Consider the following 22,643-nt stretch of genomic DNA (forward strand, 5'->3'; position numbering starts at 1 on the left):
CAGAGATTTTTCAGGTGGTAGCTGAAGTCTTCAAAGGAGTCATTACTGAATTGGTAATTCCAGTAAAAAGCAACCAAGCGTTACCATTTTGTAACCTATTCTAATGCATAGGTAAACCAGTACAAGGATGATTATTTTAACACAGAAATACTAATAATTTGTAGCAAATAATTGGACAACCCTATGTGTGCTTCCTAAGTCCTGGTGCTTTCAATGGGGTGTATTCACAGGTAAGTGAGCACAGAACAATAGTCACAAGCATTCTTGTTTAGAAGGAAATAGTCACAAGCATTCTTGTTTAGAAGGAAATTCATTGTGTTCAATGGAATGCTAGAGCACATAGTCCTCTTTTGTTAATTAGATAATACAGTACAATCCTAAACTCACTGAGAGTTTAGGATTGTACTCTATTATCTAATTAACAAAAGAGGACAATGCTTTTTTAAAAAATTAGGCCAGTTTAACTGTGCTGTGTAAGAAACACACAGAATGTTCAGTGACTTTCGTGGTTGAATAGCTAGTAAAATATGCAAACACAGCATTCCAATTATGTGAGCATACTGGGCATATTTTTTCTGACAAGATTTACCTTGCAGTAGTCCACAGTGCCAATATTTATAGAGGTCTAGCATGCCATTTCTGCCATGTCTTAAATGTTCAAGAGATTCATAAAGCATTTCATTGGCAGACTAAACCATTAATTCATTTGCCTTGCCTATCTTATCTTTTTCATACATCTAGAAATTTAGAATCACCTTTTTAATCACCTCATGAGAATTAGAAAGGGGTTTTATACATGAGTTCAGAAAAGAAGGATGGTGTTCTCTACAAACTTTTATAATCCCATCCTCATATTCTTAAATAAAGTCAAAAGAATAGTACATAAATTTCAATGAGTTGTATCCATTGAAGTTGTCACACTCATGCAAGGGTTTCTGTTCGTGCAGTAATACTTCCACTGGCATATGGACGAGGGGAGGGGGGAGCGCACCGCACCGGGTACCATTTGGGGAAAGGGTGCCATCGCAACCGCACTCCCAGGATGCGCACCACACAGAGGTCCGTTCTTAACCTGAAACTGTTCTTAACCTGAAGCACCACTTTAGCTAATAGGGCCTTCCGCTGCCGCGGCATGATTTTTGTTCTCATCCTGAAGCAAAGTTCTTAACCCGAGGTACTATTTCTGGCTTAGCGGAGTCTGTAACCTGAAGTGTATGTAACCCGAGGTACCACTGTATAGTGAAATCTGACTTCTAATAAGTTCTGTTACCTTTAAAACAATTTAGGTTTTATTTGATCTGGAAGAACTCTGAAGTTTAAGAAATGTATACAGAGCAAAGCCTTCAGCAAAACATATGATTCAAAATTAGAAAACTGTATTTGGCCTGAGTGCGTTGGTATGTTATCTCTGCAACCATGTTATCTCTGCAACCATAAGGACTAAATGATAAGAACAGCATCCAAAGCTCATCCTGCAGCTCTCCTGCCTATGCTGTTCTTGTAAGACATGATGCCGTCTTGCCCCAAAATGGCAACTAGACACTCCATTTTGGCAACTGTAACCTTGGTTTAAGGAGCTATTTGGTGCCCAGCTTATATATCTGAGTTTCTAATGCTGGACATAGAAATGATCTCAAATTTCAAACAGCAGAGTAAAGAGGTACATCTGCAGCATACAATGAAAACCATATTGTAAACAGCCCTGCGACCCTTGGCTGAAGGGCAGCATAGAAATCTAATTAACAACAACAACAACAACAACAACAACAACAACAACCGTAAATGAAAGTAACAACCAGACTTTTGTGGGGAGGGAATTCCACAAGCATCCCTTTCTTAAGGAAATTAGAAATTATAGTGCCTATAAATCAATATCAATGTTATTTTCAAGCATCTCAGAAAGACTAACTTTGGATTCCAAGTTTAAATAACACTGATCTGAAGAGGTAATGCTATCATTTGATCCCATAGTATCTTTTAAAATTGAAAACATTTTATACAAATAAGAAATGTTCTATTTCTTACATTCAAGAATAAGAAATGTTTCTCAAGTCTCTCTAGAGCTGCTCATCCAAAAGAGCTACAAAGCTCATGTCCTTACTTGAACTTCTTTCCTAGCAGTAACCTAATATGCCAGTTTCTCTTGCTGATGAATAGTTGTGAGCTACTTGAAACTGTGCAGGCATTTCATACATTCAACTTCTGGGGTAGAGGGGTGGGGAATCAGTCTCCAGTATTACTCTCCCTTTTAGTAAAGTGGGTCTCCGGCATCGAACCACACTGGGCACATGGAGCAAGAAGAAAGCCAGAATGGGTTCCTGGGAAACAAGGATCTCTTAAAAAATCTTGCATTTGGGGAAGGGAATCTGCCTGCCTTCCCCACTCCAAATATTAGCTTAAATAAGAGTTGGCCTGTGTGCATTTGCTTCTGTCACAGCAGTGTTTCGCAGATACTGTGTTGTGCTGCCTTGAAAGTACTTGTTAGAAAAAGAGGTATAAATTACAGAAACAAATTCATTCAGAAATTACTTTCTCTGAGCAGTTGCATGGGGCCAAAATCCCTACCTCAATTACCATGTGCGAGCAAATGGAAGCAGAACCTCTCTACTCCTCTAAAGTGGTTGTTTGGAATATGGATTTCCCTCAAGAATTTTGCAAGCCAACATGCTTGTACTTCCTATTAATAGTTATTTGTTTAATGAATTTTTATCCTGCCCTTCCTTCTTGGGGCTCAGAGCAGCATTAAAATAAGCTAGTGCATGCTGCTGAAATCATGGAATTTTTATTCCTTCTCCCAGAGGCGGATTTAGGGCAGTGTGACCAATTCCGCAACACTGGCCACCGAGCATAGTGGCCGCTGCAAAGCATTGCAACTACAACATAGTGAACTGAGCAGAACAGAAGGTGAGATGCATGGGGTGCCAAATTTTGGCCTTGCAGAGGGCGCCACTAAAATTTGAAAGATCAAAGTTCGTCCCTGCTCCTCCGTTCCAACTGCTGCCATGTCAGGGAGGAAACAACTCTGAGTCTGTCTTGTTGTCACATGTGAATGTGGGTTTCCCCAAGCAAACAAGACTGTGGGTACTTTCCTCCCTGACACAGGTGCCTGAAATTTCAGCAATGGGCAGAAGCACACTGATTCTTCACATTAAATCATAGCTTATTTTAACTATGGTTTAATGTGGCATGCAAACTGGGCCAATCAGCTACACTTAGATAAAACACTACTTTCAGTTTTAATTTAACAATGCATGCCATGTTGGATAAAAGCAGCAATGCAAAAGTCAGACGCAGACGGAAAGGTCAACAGGTATCTCACTCGGTTTGCCCGGGGGAGGCCAGTTACCTCTGACTGCGAGCTGAGATACTGACATGCCAGACCTGCATTGTTAAATTAAAGAGAATGAAATCTCCACTTAGGCTGCACAATTGACATCCACCTGTACAATGACACTTCTTTCTTCTTCTCCTCCATGCAGTTCCACATGTGCCCCCAAAATCTGCTAACACTCCCAGCAGATTATGGGGGTGCACACAGTAGAGGAGAGGAAGGGGAAAGACAAGTCCGCCACCAATGTCACCCACCAACCGCTGCTCAAACTATGCTACCAGACAAATAATTATGATAGCCATATGGAAAACAATCACACAGCATCAAAACTAGCAGACTCTTAGGCAACATTCTAAAATCCTTTCAGTCCCCAGGTCTGTACATTCCCATATAAGCAGACTAATATAGTAAGTAGTTAGAAGAGGAGTAGAAATGACAGGCTGCATAACATGTATCAAATCCAGAGGAGCACTATAACTATTCTAGTATGAGCTGCACCACAACTTCAACTATGCATATCTATAAATCACATTAGCTACGCTTACTATGGATATCCTGTGTATCAAGTGTCCTGAGGGCTACAGCTGAAAGGACACATGTGAAATCTTAGCCAAGCCTGTGGATTGCAACTACACTCTTAGTAAATTTCTGCTGAAAAGGTTAACAGTATTTTCCATGAAATGGAACAGGATTAGACTTCAGAACAAGCTTGAAATCCAGATTTTCCCAAGCAGCCAAATTCTAAAACCTATCACAGAATGATTAGTAATTTATTTCTTTATTTATTTTACTTGTAGTGCTTATGCCATGACCTCTTAAGGCACCATAACATTAAAAAATAATTAAAACACTATGAAATAGATAAGAGTTACTAAGATTGGTCAAATATGTAAATATGTTTCCCCATCTCTTCCATGTTCCAACTTCCACTCACTTCTGAAACCTGCTGAGTCAACTAGATGTTACATCCCTCAAAGCTGCCGCTTCTTCACTGGGCTGCTGCTAACGCCCCTCATAGCCTCTGTTGGCAGATGAAGGAAGCACCAGAGGAAGCAAAAGTCTAGATAGGGTTCAATATATTCCCTATCACAAGTATTCCATCACACCATTTGCAGAAAACAGTGAAGTTTTATACACAAAATAGACTGCAGTTGTGGAATGAATAATATTTTTTTAAAAAGAATTGCCAATTGCTCAGATCATGTTTCAGACATGAATGCAATCCCTGACCACAAGCTGATAATCCTAAAGTATCTTAACTGCTATGCATGTTGACTAGTTGAGTAAACATATGTCAAAGGAAAAATGAGATAATATTTTAACAAATTAACACTTTACTGCAAGAAAGCCTGTTGATTACTGGCATGGTACATTACAAAGATTAATTTACCACTACACTGTTGTTTGCAATTATATATGATCAAATAATCTGACAGCTAGAAAGACAGGCTTATTTTAAAACTGCAGATGTAATCACTGGGACTCTTAAAAGAAAAAATCTACACAATAGAAGCCCTTAGGATACCTAGAAGTAAGCTACCTAAGAAAATAAGTTTGTTTGTTTGTTTACACAAAAGTGTTTAGAATTAAAATCATTTCTATTTTTAAACAAAAGATAGTGATATCCTATCCAGTTGAGCAGTGGAAAGTCTGATCCCTCCAAATCTGTGATATTCGTATCAGTTTTGAAAGAACCCTGAGCCACATAGCTCATACTAGGAGAATGTGATTAGCAAATGGATTAATGCAAGCTTTTGGTTCTGTTTCATGCCCAAAGAACTACATAATGCTACCAGTGATGACGGGTGGAAATAATTCCATTGAGCTTTTCCCTTTTCCTAAGTTCATTAGCAAAAATGAATGGATCTTAATTGCACATAAAAATTAGGCAAGCCTGGCAGTTGTGAAATTGTTACTTTTGTTTATTAGATACAAGGAAAATAAGCATGATAAATTAGATCACACTAGGGCATCAGACCATTTCCCATTGAAAAATGAAAATTACTTTTCACAAGTTTGATAATTTTTCTATGCAAATTAAGGTAATTTCCCAAAAAAAGCAACACCAATGGAAACTATAGTTGAGGCTCACAATTTAACAATCTGAGAAAGTTAAAATGGTGCATGAAGATGGCAACTGATTCCACTTAAGAACATATAACCACATTGGCTCAGTGCAGCAGAAAACCATGCACCAGTTCTGCACACTGTTGGAGGCATGCTTCAAATCAAATTAACATCTTTTTTTAAAAAAAAGAATTTATTTTAAAAAGAAACCTCAGTTTCCCATGCTCATTTGCTAATTTGAAAGCAACTGGACTTCAAAGCCAGTTCCTTTGATGATGTCACAGCTTAACAAAAGTTTCAAGGTATCACTTAATCACTCACTCATCATGGATCACTGCTGCTTATCAAACCAAGCCATTAGCTAACAATGTGAACTCAGCAAAGAGATTGCTATCAGTTATACAGAGGTAATTGCTTAAAAAAACCAATCTATCATTACTCTTACAGCAGATTTATACCAAGGATGTCAATCTTTTTTAGAGATTTGTAAAATGCTGTAGATTAAAAATTCTCTAACTAAAAAAATGAGGAAGTTATAAGCAAATGGTGCACTACTTTACCAATGAAAACTATGACCAGCATTCAGCATACTTTGAACTACCAAACCATCTATGCTATTGTTTTTGTGAGCAATAAAAGGCATTAAAAACATGCAAGATCCTTAACTAAAAGCACACAACCATTAAAAAGAATATTTAAACATGTAGATGAAGTGATAAGAAGCACTACACCTCTGCAGAATTATAAGAAATAAAGCATGCTTACTCATGATTCACTAAGTCTTTGGCACCTGATAATTTTTGTCCACTTCCCTCCCCTCTACATTATATGAACAACATAGGCAAGTGTTTGCATAAATTGTGTCCACCTGACTTTTGGTAATTCCCTATCATAACGTAGCCCCCACTGTTTAGAATTTATTGGCTCTTCAGATATGTTTTTCAGGGGATACATAGGAAGGAAGGGGAAAGGTATGTTGCCTCAGGAGGCTCCCACTTGCACAACTTTGGATCCTACACAATATATGGGCCCACTCTTGAAGCAGCAGCAGCAACAACACCATAGCCACCTAACCTTCACCAGAAGGTCCCAGGGCAGGATGCAACTATGCAAAATAAATTAAAAACAGTTTAACAGAAATTACAGTCACAACTAGAATGGGTCCAGATAGATAGATAGATAGATAGATGGATGGATAGATAGATATACAGAGACAGACAGAAAGTCAAATATCAGGTTAAGCTCATGATGAAAGCTGTATAATGAAGGTACCACAAACCCCTCTGTGGGTGTCTGCCACAGAGCATGCTTCCTCTCAGGGTACCCCGCAACCTCAGCTTTTGAGGGCAGAAGAACTACCAAGAGGGCCCCAGTGTTCTGAGCTTAACACCAGAGTGTGTCTGTTGAGAAGGTGACGGCTGTTCAGATATTTGGGGCTTAAGTCATTTAAGGCTTTAGACACTAGTGTGAGCACCCTAAATGACATATAAAAATGAAGAGGCAACCAATGTAGCTGTTTTAAAATAGGAAATATATGTGTTATAAATGGAACCCCAACAAGGGATTTGGCCTTTGCATTTTGGACCAATTGATGTTTCTTCAAGGGCATGGGGGACAAGATGAAACCCTGCAGGACACTACAGAACAACTCTTTTTGAAACTGTTCCTGGAGGTAAGAGCAGAGCTACTGAAGAACAATGCCCTGAACTCCGACCTGCCTGAGAAGCTCCAGAAGAATACCATGGTCAATAGTATCAAGGCCACTGAGATCAGGAAGAACAAGAAGGGTTGCACTTCCCACATCTCTACTGCAAATGTCATCAACCAGGGTGACCAAGGCAGTTTCAGTGCTATGACTGGGCCTGAAGCCAGACTGGAATGGATCCAAGCAATCACTTTCTCCCAAACATATCTGAAGCTGTGCCACAACACGCTCAAAGAGGGGATATTTGTTACTGGGCGATAGTTGTCCAACACATCTGACTGCAGGGAGGTCTATTTAAAGACCACTTTTTAATGCACCACTTCAAGGCGGGTACTTTCTCTCCTCCAGGGAAGCATTAATCCTCAGACACACCCAATCAACCCCCTACAGCTAAGTCCAAGAAGCCAAGACAGGCAAAGGTGAAAGGGGCAGGTGGTTAGTTGCATATTTTACAATCAGCTTGCCACATCCTCAGACCACAGTAATTGAAACCAATCCAGGACAGAAGGATCAACCAGTGCTCCATTGGACTTGCTCTGCGGTATCCAACTCTGTCCAAATTACAATTTGCCCATTCTATACACAAATGCAACAGCTATCATTTCCTTCCAACGATGGCTGCAAACAAGCAAAGCATAATATGAAGAGATGCTCAGGGTTAGAGATGTGATGGGGGGGGACACACACACAGATTTTTTGAAAACCTACCGCTTCCCTGCAATTTTCCCAGTACTTTTCCCAGGCCTTCACATCTCTACTCAGGGTGTATTATACTTGTTCCTAATGCTAATAACCCATCATAGTCTAAGGTGCAGTGGTTCTGTAAAGATGAATAAGGGGAAAATATGCTTATGAAGTAATACTGCCGATGACTTGGTAGTATGTGATCTTTGTAAGAACACGCAGAATGTTGCTCAATGAGAAACTGATGTGTGGTTCTTGTTCCCTACTTCAACAGTTAAACAGACTTCAAGGTTTAGCCATTAATTGCACTTCAGTAGAAATCAGACTCACCACAATGATTTTTAGACACACTTTATGACCAGATTTTCAAAAGTACACAATATTTTTACAAGCTACATTTATACATTTTCCTTTAAATGCAAACAAGAAAACAATGTGCAGCATATGCTGTACTGTATTGTAACACTGGCAATATGTTATCACCTCAGCAAATAATCTAATTTGCTTTCTCCTTATCTGAAAGTTGTTGCATCAAAAGCAGGCATTGGAAAGCACCATTTTAATAGAACAAACTGGGATGAGATTGTGTGTGTTAAAAATCTCACTTCTAAGAATTGTTAAGGTTTCAGATTTCTGTGAATAGGACTATTATTTAAGTCAGAGGTAGGGACTTGTGGCCTTCCAATGTTGTTGCAAAACAGAGTGCTGTGAGAACAGAATACTTGGACTAGATGGGCCTTTGCTCTGATTCAGGCTTTTCTTGTGTTCTTAACGTCCAACATGAAGAAGTGTTTGCCAACCATTTTGACACTTTTTGGTTGTCTTAACAAAAGTGTATTAGCCTTTCAATCTTTTCCCTTCTTTCTCAAGTGATCAATTTACTTGAAAATTTTATTTTTCTGGTATTTTTCTTTGCAAAACCATAGGTTATTTCTCAAACCTTATTTATCTTGCAAGTTCACACCAGACAGATAAAAAGCCAGGATATTAACTGTTTTTGTCCCATAGTAGCTAAAAGTGCAGCTTTTTATAAATGTTAAGACTTGCTGAAATTTTTCAGCTTCTTCCAGTCAACGACAGTTTGCAAAAGATATGTAGGACTATCTTTATGAGGGCTGCCCTTGAAGAAAACTCAGAAACTTCAACGGGTTCAAAATGCAGCAGGCAGATTAATGTCTGTGTTACCTTCAGAACTCATATAATCCATGTTCTAGATAGCTGTATTGGGCTACCAGTTAGTTTGTTTTCATGCTAGATTAACACTCCAAATGACTTATTCTTCAAATATGTGAAGGACTGTCTCCTCTACAGGCCCCCTTCCCCTTGTGAAGATCTGCAGAGAGGGGCTTCTTGGTAGTTCTTCTTCCCTCAGAAGTTGCGGGTGAGAAAAGGCATGTTCTGTGGCAGCCCTTAAGTGATGGAATTCTCTCCCCCAGAGGTGCATCTGGTTTCTTATACAGCTTTCAGCAAATGTTGAAGATGTACCTCTTTATCCTGGCCTTTAACACCCAAGATGTGTGTTTTCAGTACTGGACCTATTCTGTAACTGGTTCCAAATGTTTATAATTCTGAATTTTAAATTGCTGTAACTCTGCTGGTGAAGGGTAAGTAATACATTTAATAATACTAATGATATTTAACTGAACTGTAGCTTATTAAGTGGACATTTATTCACATATATTTGGGACCCATTAATCCTACCAGCAACACTGGCTTTCACTGTCCTTGGGATCAATGTCAGAAATTATTATGGTGCTTTGTCTCTCCCACCAATCAACACACAAGGAACTCTAGGACTGGTAGTTCTCAAGAATCACACAGAAAGATTGGTGCTTCCCTGTCTCCCCAACTCTTAAGTCCTAGTTAAACTACACAAACATATTATCTTTTAGAGAGGAGCATGGGTCAGCAACTCACTTTTCAAAATGTTGCTTCATCTGCCTTAATGTAGCTTCTTATTGGCTTCAACAGATCTTGTAAGATCTGGTCCACAAGTACATAAACACAGGGAAATAAATATAGTCAGGCAATTTACTGTATATTTACTGTAGTAAATTTACAATTTACTGTAGTCCCATTTCCTCACTTGGAGAGTAAAGGGATTGTAGCCTAAGCCGTCACTCCTTCAGATTTTCAGGCTATAGTAAATTAGGGTGAATGTACATTACTTACATTAATAACCCAGGATAGTCAGGTGATATATTTCCACCTAAAAGAAGGGACATAGTTCAGTGGTAGAGCCAGAGCTGGCCTCATGCTGGGTGCCCTGCCACCTCTACCAGCAACAGAGAAGCGCCCTTGGGTATAGCGTATGCATGCCAGATATCCTTGGTATCTTCAAAGCTAGGCTGAGGAAGGCTTCTGTCAGAAACCCTGAAAACACCTTACAGTACATGTATTAGCCAGTGTCAACAATACTAAGTTAGATAAATCAGTGGTCAGACTTGGTACAAAGTAGCTTTCTATCTCACCCATCTACCCACCCTACAGCTAGGGATAATGCAATCTAGGAGAATGCATATCTGGGAAAGGGAACAAAACGCACAGCTCTATAATTTTCAAGTAAGACACAGAACTGAGATTTGGGGATCTGTTAGTTCAGGCAGAGAAAGCATTCTTGAGAACTGCCTGTCTCTGGAGATTTTATATGACACTGTATATATGTAATTAAAAGTAAAATAATTCAAAATTCTATAAATCTCTGCTGAAATGGAAGGAAATCCAGATAAACACTATGTCCCTGGAACTTCTCACAGCTCAGAAAAGTGAGACAGAGCATAACAGTGTATTACTAATTTCAACACAAGCAACTATGATATGAACAGGTACATTTGGAGCTGATAAAAAAGAAAAGTGTGTATAAACTTTTGTAGCTTCTAAATATGGGGTGGTATTCAAAGTGAGTCCTGCTCAGAGTAAACAGCCATGACTAATTTAGGTTCATTAACATCAAGTTGATCTACTTTTAAGCAGGACTTAGCTGAATACAACCCATCAGTATTTGTGGCAAATATATGTACAAAGGATTATGCACATACTTTCTTTTTTACATCTGTATAAGAGAAGTGTCATGTGCAAAACAGTTGGATCAGATTCTTAAAAACAACAACATGGCAGCCTCAGTTTTTTCTAAGTAGTCTAGGTATGGCAGGTCTTTTGATTTTTTCAACTCCTAAGCACAGAATTCCTACTTCATTGTTTAAGGCTGAGAAAGCACTTCCAACCTGAGCATGTTCTGAAATACACAGACTACAATTTAGAAACAAAGCACCCAAAGAATTGTGTATGAACTTCTATGGATTCAACAGGGCACTTTGCATCACCACCTCTTGAGCTTCCTGCTCTTTCTCCACCCCTCCCCTGCCCTTCTGAAGGCTGGAGAATCCTAAGGCTGTGTAAGAGGCTGCATTAGTAAGATGAAAACAACCCATGTTTTGTTTATGCAAAGCAGAGTTTTAGGCATGCACATGGTGCACTTTGGATCCTAGGTTGTCCTGGTTGCAATTCTGATAGAGACTGCGGGGCCATTACCTGTTCTTTGGATTATCCGTTTCCATCAAAATCACTTAATGAAAGATAATAGACGTTTTGATAAGGATTTTTCAATTGAATTTAGGATCTTAACATTACCTGTATTATTTAAACAGCATTATCCACGCACTTGGAAGAAATTAGCTATACCAGATTGGCCATAAGAAGAGGGAGAAAAAGAGAGAAGCCTGGGTCTAGGATCTCTTTCTTTAGACATCAGGTATCACACAGAGGGAAAGAAAACAGGAGGACGCTTGTTTCTTATTTTGGGCAGGCAACACAACAGGAGCGGAACACCTGAGATGAACCTCTCCTCCCGCCAGTGAACTCATGATGGAGCCTCAAGGAAGACAACAGCCTCCTGGCGAAGGGGCTGGCCAAGGCCTTGCCAGCAGCTCCTTCAGCCGCCTCTTTTCCGCCGCTGCATTTCGTTCGCCTGGGCGAAGAGCTGCCGCTGCTGCACTGCAGGGCTGCCCGAGAAGAAAAAGAAGCGGACGGCGGGAAATGGCCGTAACCGTCAGAGTAGAGAGAGATAAAAGAAACACCGGGGGGGTGGCGGAAGGGAAGGAACAGGTCGCTGCCGTCCTTCTCCACCGCCGTCCGTCACAAAGCAGGGTAGTCGGCCGGGGTGGGGAGGCGGCTCCGCGGCTCCAGGCGCTCGCAGGAAGCAGCAGCCCAGCTCAGTCGCAACAATGGAGGAAGCGGGAAGAGCCGGCTATGCGGGAAACGAAGGGGAGAGGCTCGCCCTGACGGCCAGCTGGTTAGACCAGGGCAGCGGGTAAAAAGCGCGGCGCCCGGCCTGAGCGCGGCAGTTACCATAGAAACCGAGGCGGCGGCGGCGGGAAGAGCCGCGGGGGGTCCGCTCTCTCTCTCTCTCAGAGGCCCGTCGCCTCCCCGCGCGCGCCTCCGGGAGAGTTCAAGGTGACTCGGCCCGCCCGGCTCCTCACCTGGCACCTGCAGACGATGTCCGCGTCCTGCGCCAGCAGGTCCACCACTTTCCCTTTGCCCTCGTCGCCCCATTGTGCCCCCAGCACCACGGCCACTTTATTGCCGGGGTGCCGGGAGGCGGCCCCGCCGTTGGGGATGGTGGCGGCGGCGGGCGTGGAGCCGCTTTCAGACATGGCTCCCGCAGGCGAAGGTTTCCGTATTGCTCTTAAGGCACATGCGAGGAGCAGAGGAGGAAGCGGCGCGCCCGACTCCGCCGGCGACGGCTACCTCATCCCCGCCTTCCCTCACAGTTGCCGCATCCCGCTCCAGCTCCTGCTGCCGCCTACCGGCCTCCCTTTGGCATCCGGCTCCTGCGCGTGTCAGGAGGCCCGCCCCTTCATCTGCATAATATGTTAAATGCCGGCGCTTCGTGCCCATATATAGAAGGAACTACGCTGCCCATAGTGTCGCGCGGCTAACTTCGCAGTCTCGCCGTGAAATGGCCGCGGGTCATGCTGGGAAACGCAGTCGCCCCGGATCTCGCCTCAGCTGGCGGGACGGCGCGCTGCTCGCTCGCCCCACTGTGGCCGTCCGCGCTGTTATTGGAAGACGCAGAGCGAGCGCGAGGCGGCGTCGGTTGCTAACGGCGGTTTGGGGGGCCGTTCTTTTGGCAGCGCTGATGGCGCGCTTTTTGTTCCCGCTTGTGTGGGCCAAGCCCCTGCTGCTCTGCCTCTGGTTGAAGGGATGCTGGGCAGTGTGGAGGTGCGGGAGAGAAGGATGGCCCGGGGGGCTGAACGGGTTGGGAAGGGGATGTCAGAGAGGCAGGTTTAAGGGTGCGAGAGGGGAAACGAGGAAGTGGGGGTGTCCATGGCTCAGGGTAGCGAGCGGCCCTCATGGTGAGTGCAGGTTGCATCTTGTGAAGAGAAAGGTAACAGATATGAGGCAGAGCACTCCCCTAGCCGGCCACCCAGGGGCCGTTACAGTGGTACTTCGGGTTAAGTACTTAATTCGTTCCGGAGGTCCGTTCTTAACCTGAAACTGTTCTTAACCTGAAGCACCACTTTAGCTAATGGGGCCTCCCGCGCCACCGGAGCACGATTTCTGTTCTCATCCTGAAGCAAAGTTCTTAACCTGAGGTAATATTTATGGGTTAGCGGAGTCTGTAACCTGAAGCGTATGTAACCCAAGGTACCACTGTACTTCGGTTTGCTCACTCTTCTCAGTCCGAGAGCCCCATTTGGAATCTCCTCCGAGGGTTGCATGCCAGTGGTGGGCATAGTGAAAGTGAGCACAGCCAATGCGCCCACTCTCCGACATGGAAGGCGGCTGACAAATTAGGTGAAGGGAAGGTCGTCTGGCAAACACACTCACACTGCAGGGGTCAGAGATCTTTGTTGCTAAGATATGTTAGGACCTGACTCCTTACTAAGATACATTATTTGTCTATAGTGAATAGGTTTATTAACAGAACCATGTTACCATGTTGGCAGAGATGAACTGAAAGCAGGCAAACCATCTTATCCAGTTCTCTGCCATATTTGTGCTGGTATGGCAGAAGTGAGGACAGAGTGGAATTTTCCCTCCTCCGGCTATTTCTGGTTTTTATTTTTGCAGCCAATTTCCCTCTCGTTATTTCCAGTGGAAGAGAAACTGCATGTACACAGGGTTGGCATATATTTCCCCCATTTCAGATGCATTTCAGGGGACGGAGAATGCTATGGATCCATTCATTGGCAACATGCCATCACCAGACTACCCTCAGCATGCACCCTCTTTGCGTCTACAAACACTGGAGCTTGTAGTGTTGGAAGGCAAGGACTAGAATTTTCCATGACAGCAGTGTGGGAACTCTCACAACAGACCTCTCACTTTACCCTCAGAGAAGGATCAGTGGTCTCTGGGATGTCCTCCCAGGACATCCCTGGGACTGCTTTATCCTGTGAGATCAGCAGAGAGACCTTCAAATATTTTCTGCTTCTCTTGGTTTATTCAATTCATACCTGAGCAGGGGAAAGAGGCCAAAAAATCCAACAGATACCAACAGATAAAGCAGACAGCTGGATACAGTAATTCTTTAAGGAAGCAATGAATATCTACCAGTAATTGATCAGACCAGGGTTCCTCAAAGAAGCCAAGATATTTAAATCACAAACTGCATGTATAGTATAGAGGTGTGCGTGTGCTCATTAACATCGAAAAACTATGAAGAGTTTTGCCTTTGTTAATGAGCACCTTGTTTTTTACTGTCTTTTCAGATATGAAACTTCAGTAGGGCATTATATTCTATTTACTGCAAGAACTGGTGTAAGTACTTCATGTTTAAGACTACTGTCCATACATAGGCTAAGATCTAATTTGGCAAGTAGAACTGGGTCAAACCTTGAACCACCTTGTTACTGTAACTTTACTCATTCCCACCCCGAAAGTCAAGTGACTTTCGCCTGCCCCAATTTTCTCCCTTACGAGGGGCAGGGAGGTCTGGTGGGGGCAGTGGGAAACCATGACCCATCCCTAGTAACAAGGAACATCCCAGAATTTGGTCATTCCACTGTCATAGCTTTCAAAAATTTACAAAAGTAGGCTGGAGAATTCACTGCTGAATTCCAATTCATGCAGAAATCCAACACAATAATTTGTGCCAGGATTCCCAATATTTGATTAAAGTCATTTTGGCAGCTTTGGGCTTGAGTGATTCCAAGTTATCTTTTCTTTGTCTAGATACATTTAGTGTTTGAAGGGCCTTCATTTGTTGAATGGGAATTTTCCGTATTATGTACTATTGATGATAAAAGGTAAGGAATGCAAAAATGTGTAACACAGATGTGGGGCTGTCCTGGGGGAGTGGAATAGTGAATGCCTTGTGTTCTATGTGCTCCATGGGGAGTATGCTCAAACATGAGCCCCAGTTGAAGACAATACATGCTATATTGTCTATATTGCGTCACAGCTGTGTGATAAAGGTTAGACTAGGTCTGTGATGAAGAAAAGTCCTTTTGCAGGAGGTTATTGGTGTTACGGTTCTTCCACAGTGACTTGCAGATGGAAAGAAGGCTTTTTCAGGAGGCTCCAATTAGGCTTTCTCCCAGTTGAGATCAAACACCCTGGGATCTCCATCTCCTGACTGCCAGTGGTGCCACTCAGGAGTGGCCAATGAAAGTCTCTTGGAGAGCCATTGAGGGTTGGAAAGGAACTGAACATAGGTAGTTGCTTCCATTCTCCTAGTGAAAATGGCAAAGATGTTTAGGAAAGAAAATAACAGATGCTGGAGATGTAAGGAAAAGGAAGGAACATTTTATCATATGTGGTGGAAATGCAAATGTATTAAAAAATACTGGGAAATGATAGATAATGAATTGAAAAAAATGAACTTTATTAAGCACCCTGAAGCCTTTTTGTTGGGTATCTCAAACCAAGAACTGCCAAAAGAAAAATGGATACTATTTATGTATGCTACAACAGCGGCAAGAATCTTGATTGGACAATATTGGAAGAAATACCATCAAAGGAAAATGGCAAGAAAAATTGATGAACTGTGCAGAATTGGCTAAGCTAACACAAATTTACAGTCAATTTGCAGAAACAACAAAATGGACTGGATTCACTGGCAGGGTTTGAATAAACGTTCACAACTTTATTTCAGTAACAGATATTTTAGAGAAATGATAAGGGAACTTTTATATAAGAAAAGCAGGATACAATAAATAAAGCTAAATAACTCAGCAGGGGGAGTTGAGGGAAATCCAGAGGAGGGAGGGAGAACAATGGTATATAACATGATGATTGAGATCTGTATCTTTATTTGTTATAAAATTCAATAAATATTCATAAATAAATGGCACCTTAAACCTAGGTTATGGGTCCAACAACGGATAGTTGCCTCCATTCTCGAATGACATACAAGGGCTTAGTTGTTCCCACTGTTTCTTTTCCTGATCCTAAAAAGAATGTGTGGAAAGGGCTCAACTCCCTGATGGTGAGGACATGGCAGGGCATGCAATAGCCACGCATCTTTCGATCCCAGCCAACCCTGCACCACTTTGTGAAGCTGGGATCTGATCTGAATCATTCACTCGGTGACAGGATTTTGTGTCAGGCCTGCTAATAGGTCAGAGTTAGAAATCTGAGTTGAAAAAGTGAGTCAAAAGTACTGGGAACGTCTTTTATAGAATCGGATTTGGCAGATGCAGGTGTTTCCTGTGGTAGGCAGACCAGGTTGATCATTACTGCTCCAGTACTGAGACATGACTGATTGGTGGAATAATCAATATCTTGGTCCCATTCTAAGTGTGGGGTTGTCAATTTTATTTTTAAAGGAAAATATGTCCAGGGTCTCATCGTAGTTATTATATTTATTATTGGTCAAATTAATATTGCCAGTTCCAAACCTTTTAAGGGGTGTTGCAATATCCATCAATTCCCTTTGGCAGTTTAACTGAGGTTCCATCTGCTGGACTTTGCTCTGATTTCCTGTATTGGTTATAGTCTGGGGGCTTCTTGAGTATCTTTTCTGTTTATTCCTCCCCCCCCCCCCCCCGAGCTGCGGTGTGTCATCCATGTAGATAATGATTTTCTTCCTTCATCTAAGAGCATTCTAATTGGGCATATAGAAAGGGAAGCAATAAGCCTCTTCATTCTGAGCTGCATACTGGGTATGATGGAACTTTTGAAGGTTAGCAGCACTGTCCAAGTTTGCTTAGTACCAGGGAGTTTGTCATACTGTTCAGGGTCTACAGAATGTGGATCAATGCATGGTAGATATAGTTTAATGAATGAATAATCATACTTTTATTTCCCCATCTTCCTTGGCTTAGAGGCAGTGGTGCCTCACTGGTCCCAGTCTCCTGGGCTGCTGGGCAGAGGCTGGGGGGCAGGAGGATGAACTTTGCCTTCGCTCGTCCCTGTCCCCGTCCAGCTCCTGGGCGGGGGCACACAGAGCATGTCAGCCCCCACAATATACAGGTGATGAGCACTCACCCGGTGGTGGGGGTGGCGCCCCCCTCAGTATTGAGGGGGGCTGACCCCCCTGCCCCAAAATATTGAGGGTCTGAAGCCCCTTCTGCCCCCTATACTCAGCACCCCTGTTTAGAGGGATATTTGCAATTTGCAGCATTACTCTGTTACTTTGTAATATTAAAATGCTAGGAATTATCTGAGTGGAGTTTTATCAATGGAAATATGATGCTAAAGCTGTTGATTATAAAATGCATAAAACATAAGAGGACCAAATTACAATTGAATGGATCAATATATTTTTCTATAACTAATACATATATTTAGGGCTATAATATATTGTCAGTGCTAAGCAACTTCACACTAGACATGTTACTTATTTTTTATTATGCTAGTTCACGTACCCCAGAATTGAATTGTCCAGTTGCTGGAACTCATATGGTTAAACCAAAGATTGGGGGGTCTCTGGTAAGTTGTGAATAGTTTCTGTTTAGTTCCTGAATTACTACTGTGGTACAGTGGTACCTCGGGTTAAGAACTTAATTTGTTCCGGAGGTCCGTTCTTAACCTGAAACTGTTCTTAACCTGAGGTACCACTTTAGCTAATGGGGCCTCCTGCTCCTGCTGCTGCTGAACCGCCAGAGCACGATTTCTGTTCTCATCCTGAAGCAAAGTTCTTAACCCGAGGTACTATTCCTGGGTTAGTGGAGTCTGTAACCTGAAGCGTCTGTAACAGTGATTGAGTTAGCTAGTAGTAGCTCCCTATTCAAAATTAACCTACAGTTTTTCTTGCTCAAGTAGTAGGGTGAAATGAGTGGTGGCGTATATATATGTTATATAATCCACTTTTAATATGTATCTTCAAAAAGTAATTGTGACCGAGAACCAACAATTTACTTCCATCTTATTCAAACATAAGTTGGAACTTAACTTTTGAGCAAGCACGTAAAGAGAGTATATTCTGGATATTGAAAAGGTTTTTTAAAATGTATTTAAATGTTTTCTGCTCATCTTAAACATCTGAGATTTGAATTACAGTAAAAAAGTCAAAAATAAAATAATAGGACAACATAAGAAATACTCAAGACCATCAAAGGAAACTATCAACTAAAGGGATAACAAGTTCTTAGTTGATGTCTTAGAGATGTACCTCTAGGACTTGATCAAATGTTCTTGGCATATAGCACTTACTTATACCACTCAAGTATTATACTCTTCCATTTGGAACTGACTCAGTCCATTAATTGCTTTGTTATTCAGATAGAAAGATATATCACTGGTGGTTTTTCATCTTAGAGAGGGGGGAAATTTGATTAAGCTCATACAGCGACTTAACAGCCAGTGTTAGAACACATTATGAGATTTGATGGCAGAACAGATACCAGGCCACATGTTCTGTTATCTTAAGGGTATACCGTAGTCCTCAACGATCATTCACTGACCCTTCTCCTTGCATCTTCTGATGTAGTACAAGCAACTCCCTGTTTGCACAGAGAGCTGTGTTTCAGGTCACTACGTGCATCAGCAGTCACACATAAGCCTGTTCCACCCCCTTCCAGGGCCGAAAATTGTCATTCTCTGTAAAGAGAAAAAGAAATGTAGACAACAAAATAGGACATAAGACAAAAGTATTATTGGAGGACAGGCAAAAAAGGCAATTGTATCCTCCTTGGGATTGTGTACAAATTTAATTAATAATTGACCAAGTCATACTATAAGTTGACCCAGTGAAATGAGTTGGGAATGGGCCATAGCTCAGCGAATCAAGCATATACTTTGCTTTCAGGTTCAGTCCTCTATATTTCCAGGTCTGGAAAGATTCCTGCCTGAAACCCTGGAGAGCTGCTACCAGTTATAGTAGACGGTGAAGGTAAAAGACCCCTGGATGGTTAAGTCCAGTCAAAGATGACTATGGGGTGCGGCGCTCATCTCGCTTCAGGCCAAGGGAGCCAGCATTTGTCTGCAGACAGCTTTCTGGGTCATGTGGCCAGCATGGCTAAACAGCTTCTGGTGCAACGGAGCACCGTGATGGAAGCTAGAGCACACGGAAACGCCATTTACATAAACACCATTTACGTAGACAGTTCTTAGCTACTTACTTAGTGGTCTGACAAGCAGCTTTGTATGTTTCTATCTTAAGTCCATTGATTTCTGTGGGTCTACTCTGACTATGAGTGACTTAATTACGGTAGATAAAATTTGTAGACAAAACAGAATTGTAACATGCTACAGTATGTGAAATGCAAGATTACTGACACCAGTGGATTTCAAACTCCTTATACTGTAAAGTAAAATTATTTCATTTGCAACAGAATAAAATATCTAACTTCCTTTCCTTTCCCTTTTAGACATTTCAGGATAGGGAACGCTACTTGACTATAAATGCTGATTTAGATTGTTTCTTGTGGTATGTGTATACTTCCTTCACAAGGTAAGATGAAACATACTTTTCATCATGATATATTCAATTGCATACAGTTGCATTTTTTCTTTGAGAACATTTCCTCATTATACACACTAAACATGATAATGTATATGTGTATCAATAATGGAGATGTATTAAGCAGATGTATTAAGTTGAATTAACAACATTCATTTGCTATAAGCATTCCTAAATTATCTTTGTTTTGACCATTTTTTGAAGTTTTTTTATGCTCACTAAATATTCAGTTTTTTTACTTTGTAGATCATCATTACATAGCGCTCATGTGGTAAGAACTCTGAGATATGTATGTGTCTTATTGCTTTATGTTGTGATTCTAAATACACGCCCCAATCTCAAATATGTTTGCAAAATTGCATAACCATCAGTTCTGTTGTATGCCCAGTACCAGTTAGTGGTTCTTTGCAACCATCAGCAGCACATCCCCACATCTAGCTAGGAGATATTACTACTTCTCAGAAATTTAGAATCAAACTCTTGGGAAACAAGACCCATTTGTTTTAATGCAGGGATGGCTACCCTGCGATTCTCCTGATATTGGTGAACTGCAGCTTTCACCATCTCTGTCCAACATGGTCAATGTTCAGCGATGATGGGAGTTGTAGTTTAGCAATATTTGGAGGGTGAAAGGTTAACCACCTCTGTTTTAAAGGAATTTGTTTTTTAGAAACACACATTTAGAATTGAACTGGAGTTCAGAATATATGTATAGTGACAATTAATGGATTTATTTATAGATAAATTGGTGATATGAATGCATTAGAAAGATAATGCATTTATCCCAGTAATGTTGATCTAATGAATTATTATCTTTTGGCTCGGTGGCAATTCAATGCATAATTGTTCAATAGATTCCTAGCACACTTCTGCCATGACTGAGTCATGTAACATTTTGAATCTTAAACTTTGAAGTCCCAATTTTAGGGACTTCCAGCACTGTTTGAAAAACTTTTGCTATTTGCAAAGAGCTTTCAGACAGTCCACTCTGGAGGCTCAAATGTGGCAGGGATGGTCTGTCTGAAAGCCCATTGAAAAGACAGCTGTTTATTCTTCCCACATCACCTCATCAGGAGGGGGGGGGGGGAATGTGTCTTTTTGAATGATTGGCTGCAGACATCCTGCATGCAACTGATCCTTCCAAAAGGGTCTGCTTTGTGTGGCTGTGCATGCCTTTTTCCTCCTGTTTGCAGACAGCCCTTTGCAAACTGCCCCATGCTGCTCCTTCCAGAAAAGGATGAGCCCTTCTTCCATACCCTCTCACCTTTCCACCTATGAAGATTAATTTCCTATCTTTATTAATTTTTTATGCTAAACCTAGCAAATCTATTGGTTAAATTATGGCTCCATACTCAAAATGGCAATATATTGTTTTAATAGAGATTTTCATCACTACATCCTGTTTTCTGTGACTTTGCTAAACCATAGAATTACCTGATGTCTTTTTCTTAAAAACATAATGTTATCTCAGTTACTCTTTGCACCTGTTTTCAGCCATGAAACGCACTCTCAGTACTTTTGCACTTGGATATCTTTGTTATAGGAAAATCATATTTCCCTGAATGCTTATAAAACTTTAAACTTTAAAACAGGGACTATTAATTTGCTTTTAAATAGTCAGCTTACATACATGGTTAATATAGTTCTATAACACAAAATGGCTATAATTCACAGGAAGAAACAGTATCGTTCAAATTCATCAAAATTTGCAAAATTTTTCATTTTTTATTTGCCAGACTCTGGTTGTATGGATTTATGACCCAGAAAATGCTGATAGTAAAGAAATGAGCCATACTGCGAAAGGACCACCAGAAGTATGTTATCCTCCCTTCATAAACTAACTTGAAATGGGAAGTAATGAAATATCCATATTCCTATGGAAACAAAGGGCTATATATTCAACTAAATAATTGCACCAGTATATAATTGTATTAATTAAACTTTAAAATACGTTGTTTATGTATTGGTTGTATTTTTTCATTTTTTCATAAACTGTCCTGGAAGCTCTGCCAAAGGATGGTATAGAAATATTTTAGATAAATAAATAATCATACCTTCTATTTAAAGCAACTTTTAGTATAATTTGTTTGCCTAGTTTATTAAAGTATTAAGGTCACAAATTGCTTTCACTAGCAGGCCATTGATTTACATCACTGAATCTAAAATTTCCTCTGGTCCAAGATAGCTATCCCAGTCACTTCCAACCCAATCGATTGATTGTTGACATGTAGAATTATTATCTGAAAGGAATGTCAATATCATATTTATTTAATATTAATACTTCAGGTTTGAGCCTGGTCCTGGGAAGTACCTATTTCAAAGATAGCATTTTAGATATGAAAACAGATAAGACTTTAAAAATATATAAGCAAATTTTGAAAATATGCAACTCATTCCATTTTCTAAACAGCATTCTAAGACACTTTCCAGACAGTTCTTGAATTTGGGACAATCACCTTCAGTTAAGATGTTTCACCTCAGTGATGACAGCAGAGAATCGGAAGACTCAGAATATTCAGATGACGGGTATTGCTCATTTACATTTTTCTGAATTTGTCTTTTTAAACAATCGTTTTAATTAAATATTTTCTTGAATTACAAAAGTACATACAGTGTCTCAGTTTTCCGTTCATAGCATTTTTTCAACAGATCAGTTATATTCGATGTGAGGCACTAACATTATAGTTACAGGTAGGTAGCCATGTTGGTCTGCTGTAATCTAAACAAAATAACAAAATTCCTTCCAATAGCACCTTAGAGATCAACTAAGTTGTTATTGATATGAGCTTTCGTGTGCATGCTTCTCCTGAAGAAGTGTGCATGCACACGAAAGCTCATACCAATAACTAATGTTATAGGCAGTATAAGTTTGGGGAAGTTCACGCCCTCAGATCCCCACTGTGGGTTGCAGTGAGAGCATCATCCTTCCGGAGTTCCACTTTGGGGCGGGGTCAGTTTATGTCTCTTTCCTAGGCACCACCCTTTCTTTCTTTTCTTTTCTTTTCTTT

The 22,643-nt window shown here is 41.1% G+C and overlaps 2 protein-coding genes across 4 annotated transcripts in view; one reads left to right on the top strand and one right to left on the bottom strand.

Annotated features, from left to right (window-relative positions):
• Window positions 1-12,439, bottom strand: part of ADSS2 (adenylosuccinate synthase 2) — a gene marked incomplete at its 5' end in the record, with an annotated part of 30,273 nt that extends 17,834 nt beyond the window's left edge. For both annotated transcript variants that reach the window (XM_083496935.1, XM_083496934.1), the window contains one exon: window positions 12,266-12,439. In XM_083496935.1, the coding sequence (XP_083353061.1) occupies window positions 12,266-12,439 (174 nt within the window). The remainder of the gene's footprint in view (window positions 1-12,265) is intronic.
• A 302-nt stretch (window positions 12,440-12,741) lies between these two features.
• CATSPERE (catsper channel auxiliary subunit epsilon) overlaps window positions 12,742-22,643 on the top strand; it is a 51,955-nt gene continuing 42,053 nt past the window's right edge. For both annotated transcript variants that reach the window (XM_083496812.1, XM_083496813.1), the window contains exons 1-8: window positions 12,742-13,007; window positions 14,501-14,549; window positions 14,964-15,037; window positions 17,591-17,663; window positions 19,544-19,626; window positions 19,882-19,906; window positions 21,372-21,449; window positions 22,046-22,161. In XM_083496812.1, the coding sequence (XP_083352938.1) occupies window positions 12,745-13,007; window positions 14,501-14,549; window positions 14,964-15,037; window positions 17,591-17,663; window positions 19,544-19,626; window positions 19,882-19,906; window positions 21,372-21,449; window positions 22,046-22,161 (761 nt within the window). In that variant the 5' untranslated portion in view covers window positions 12,742-12,744. The remainder of the gene's footprint in view (window positions 13,008-14,500; window positions 14,550-14,963; window positions 15,038-17,590; window positions 17,664-19,543; window positions 19,627-19,881; window positions 19,907-21,371; window positions 21,450-22,045; window positions 22,162-22,643) is intronic.

This window comes from Podarcis liolepis, assembly GCF_965112155.1.
Source record: "Podarcis liolepis genome assembly, chromosome: 3".
NCBI lineage: Eukaryota > Metazoa > Chordata > Lepidosauria > Squamata > Lacertidae > Podarcis > Podarcis liolepis.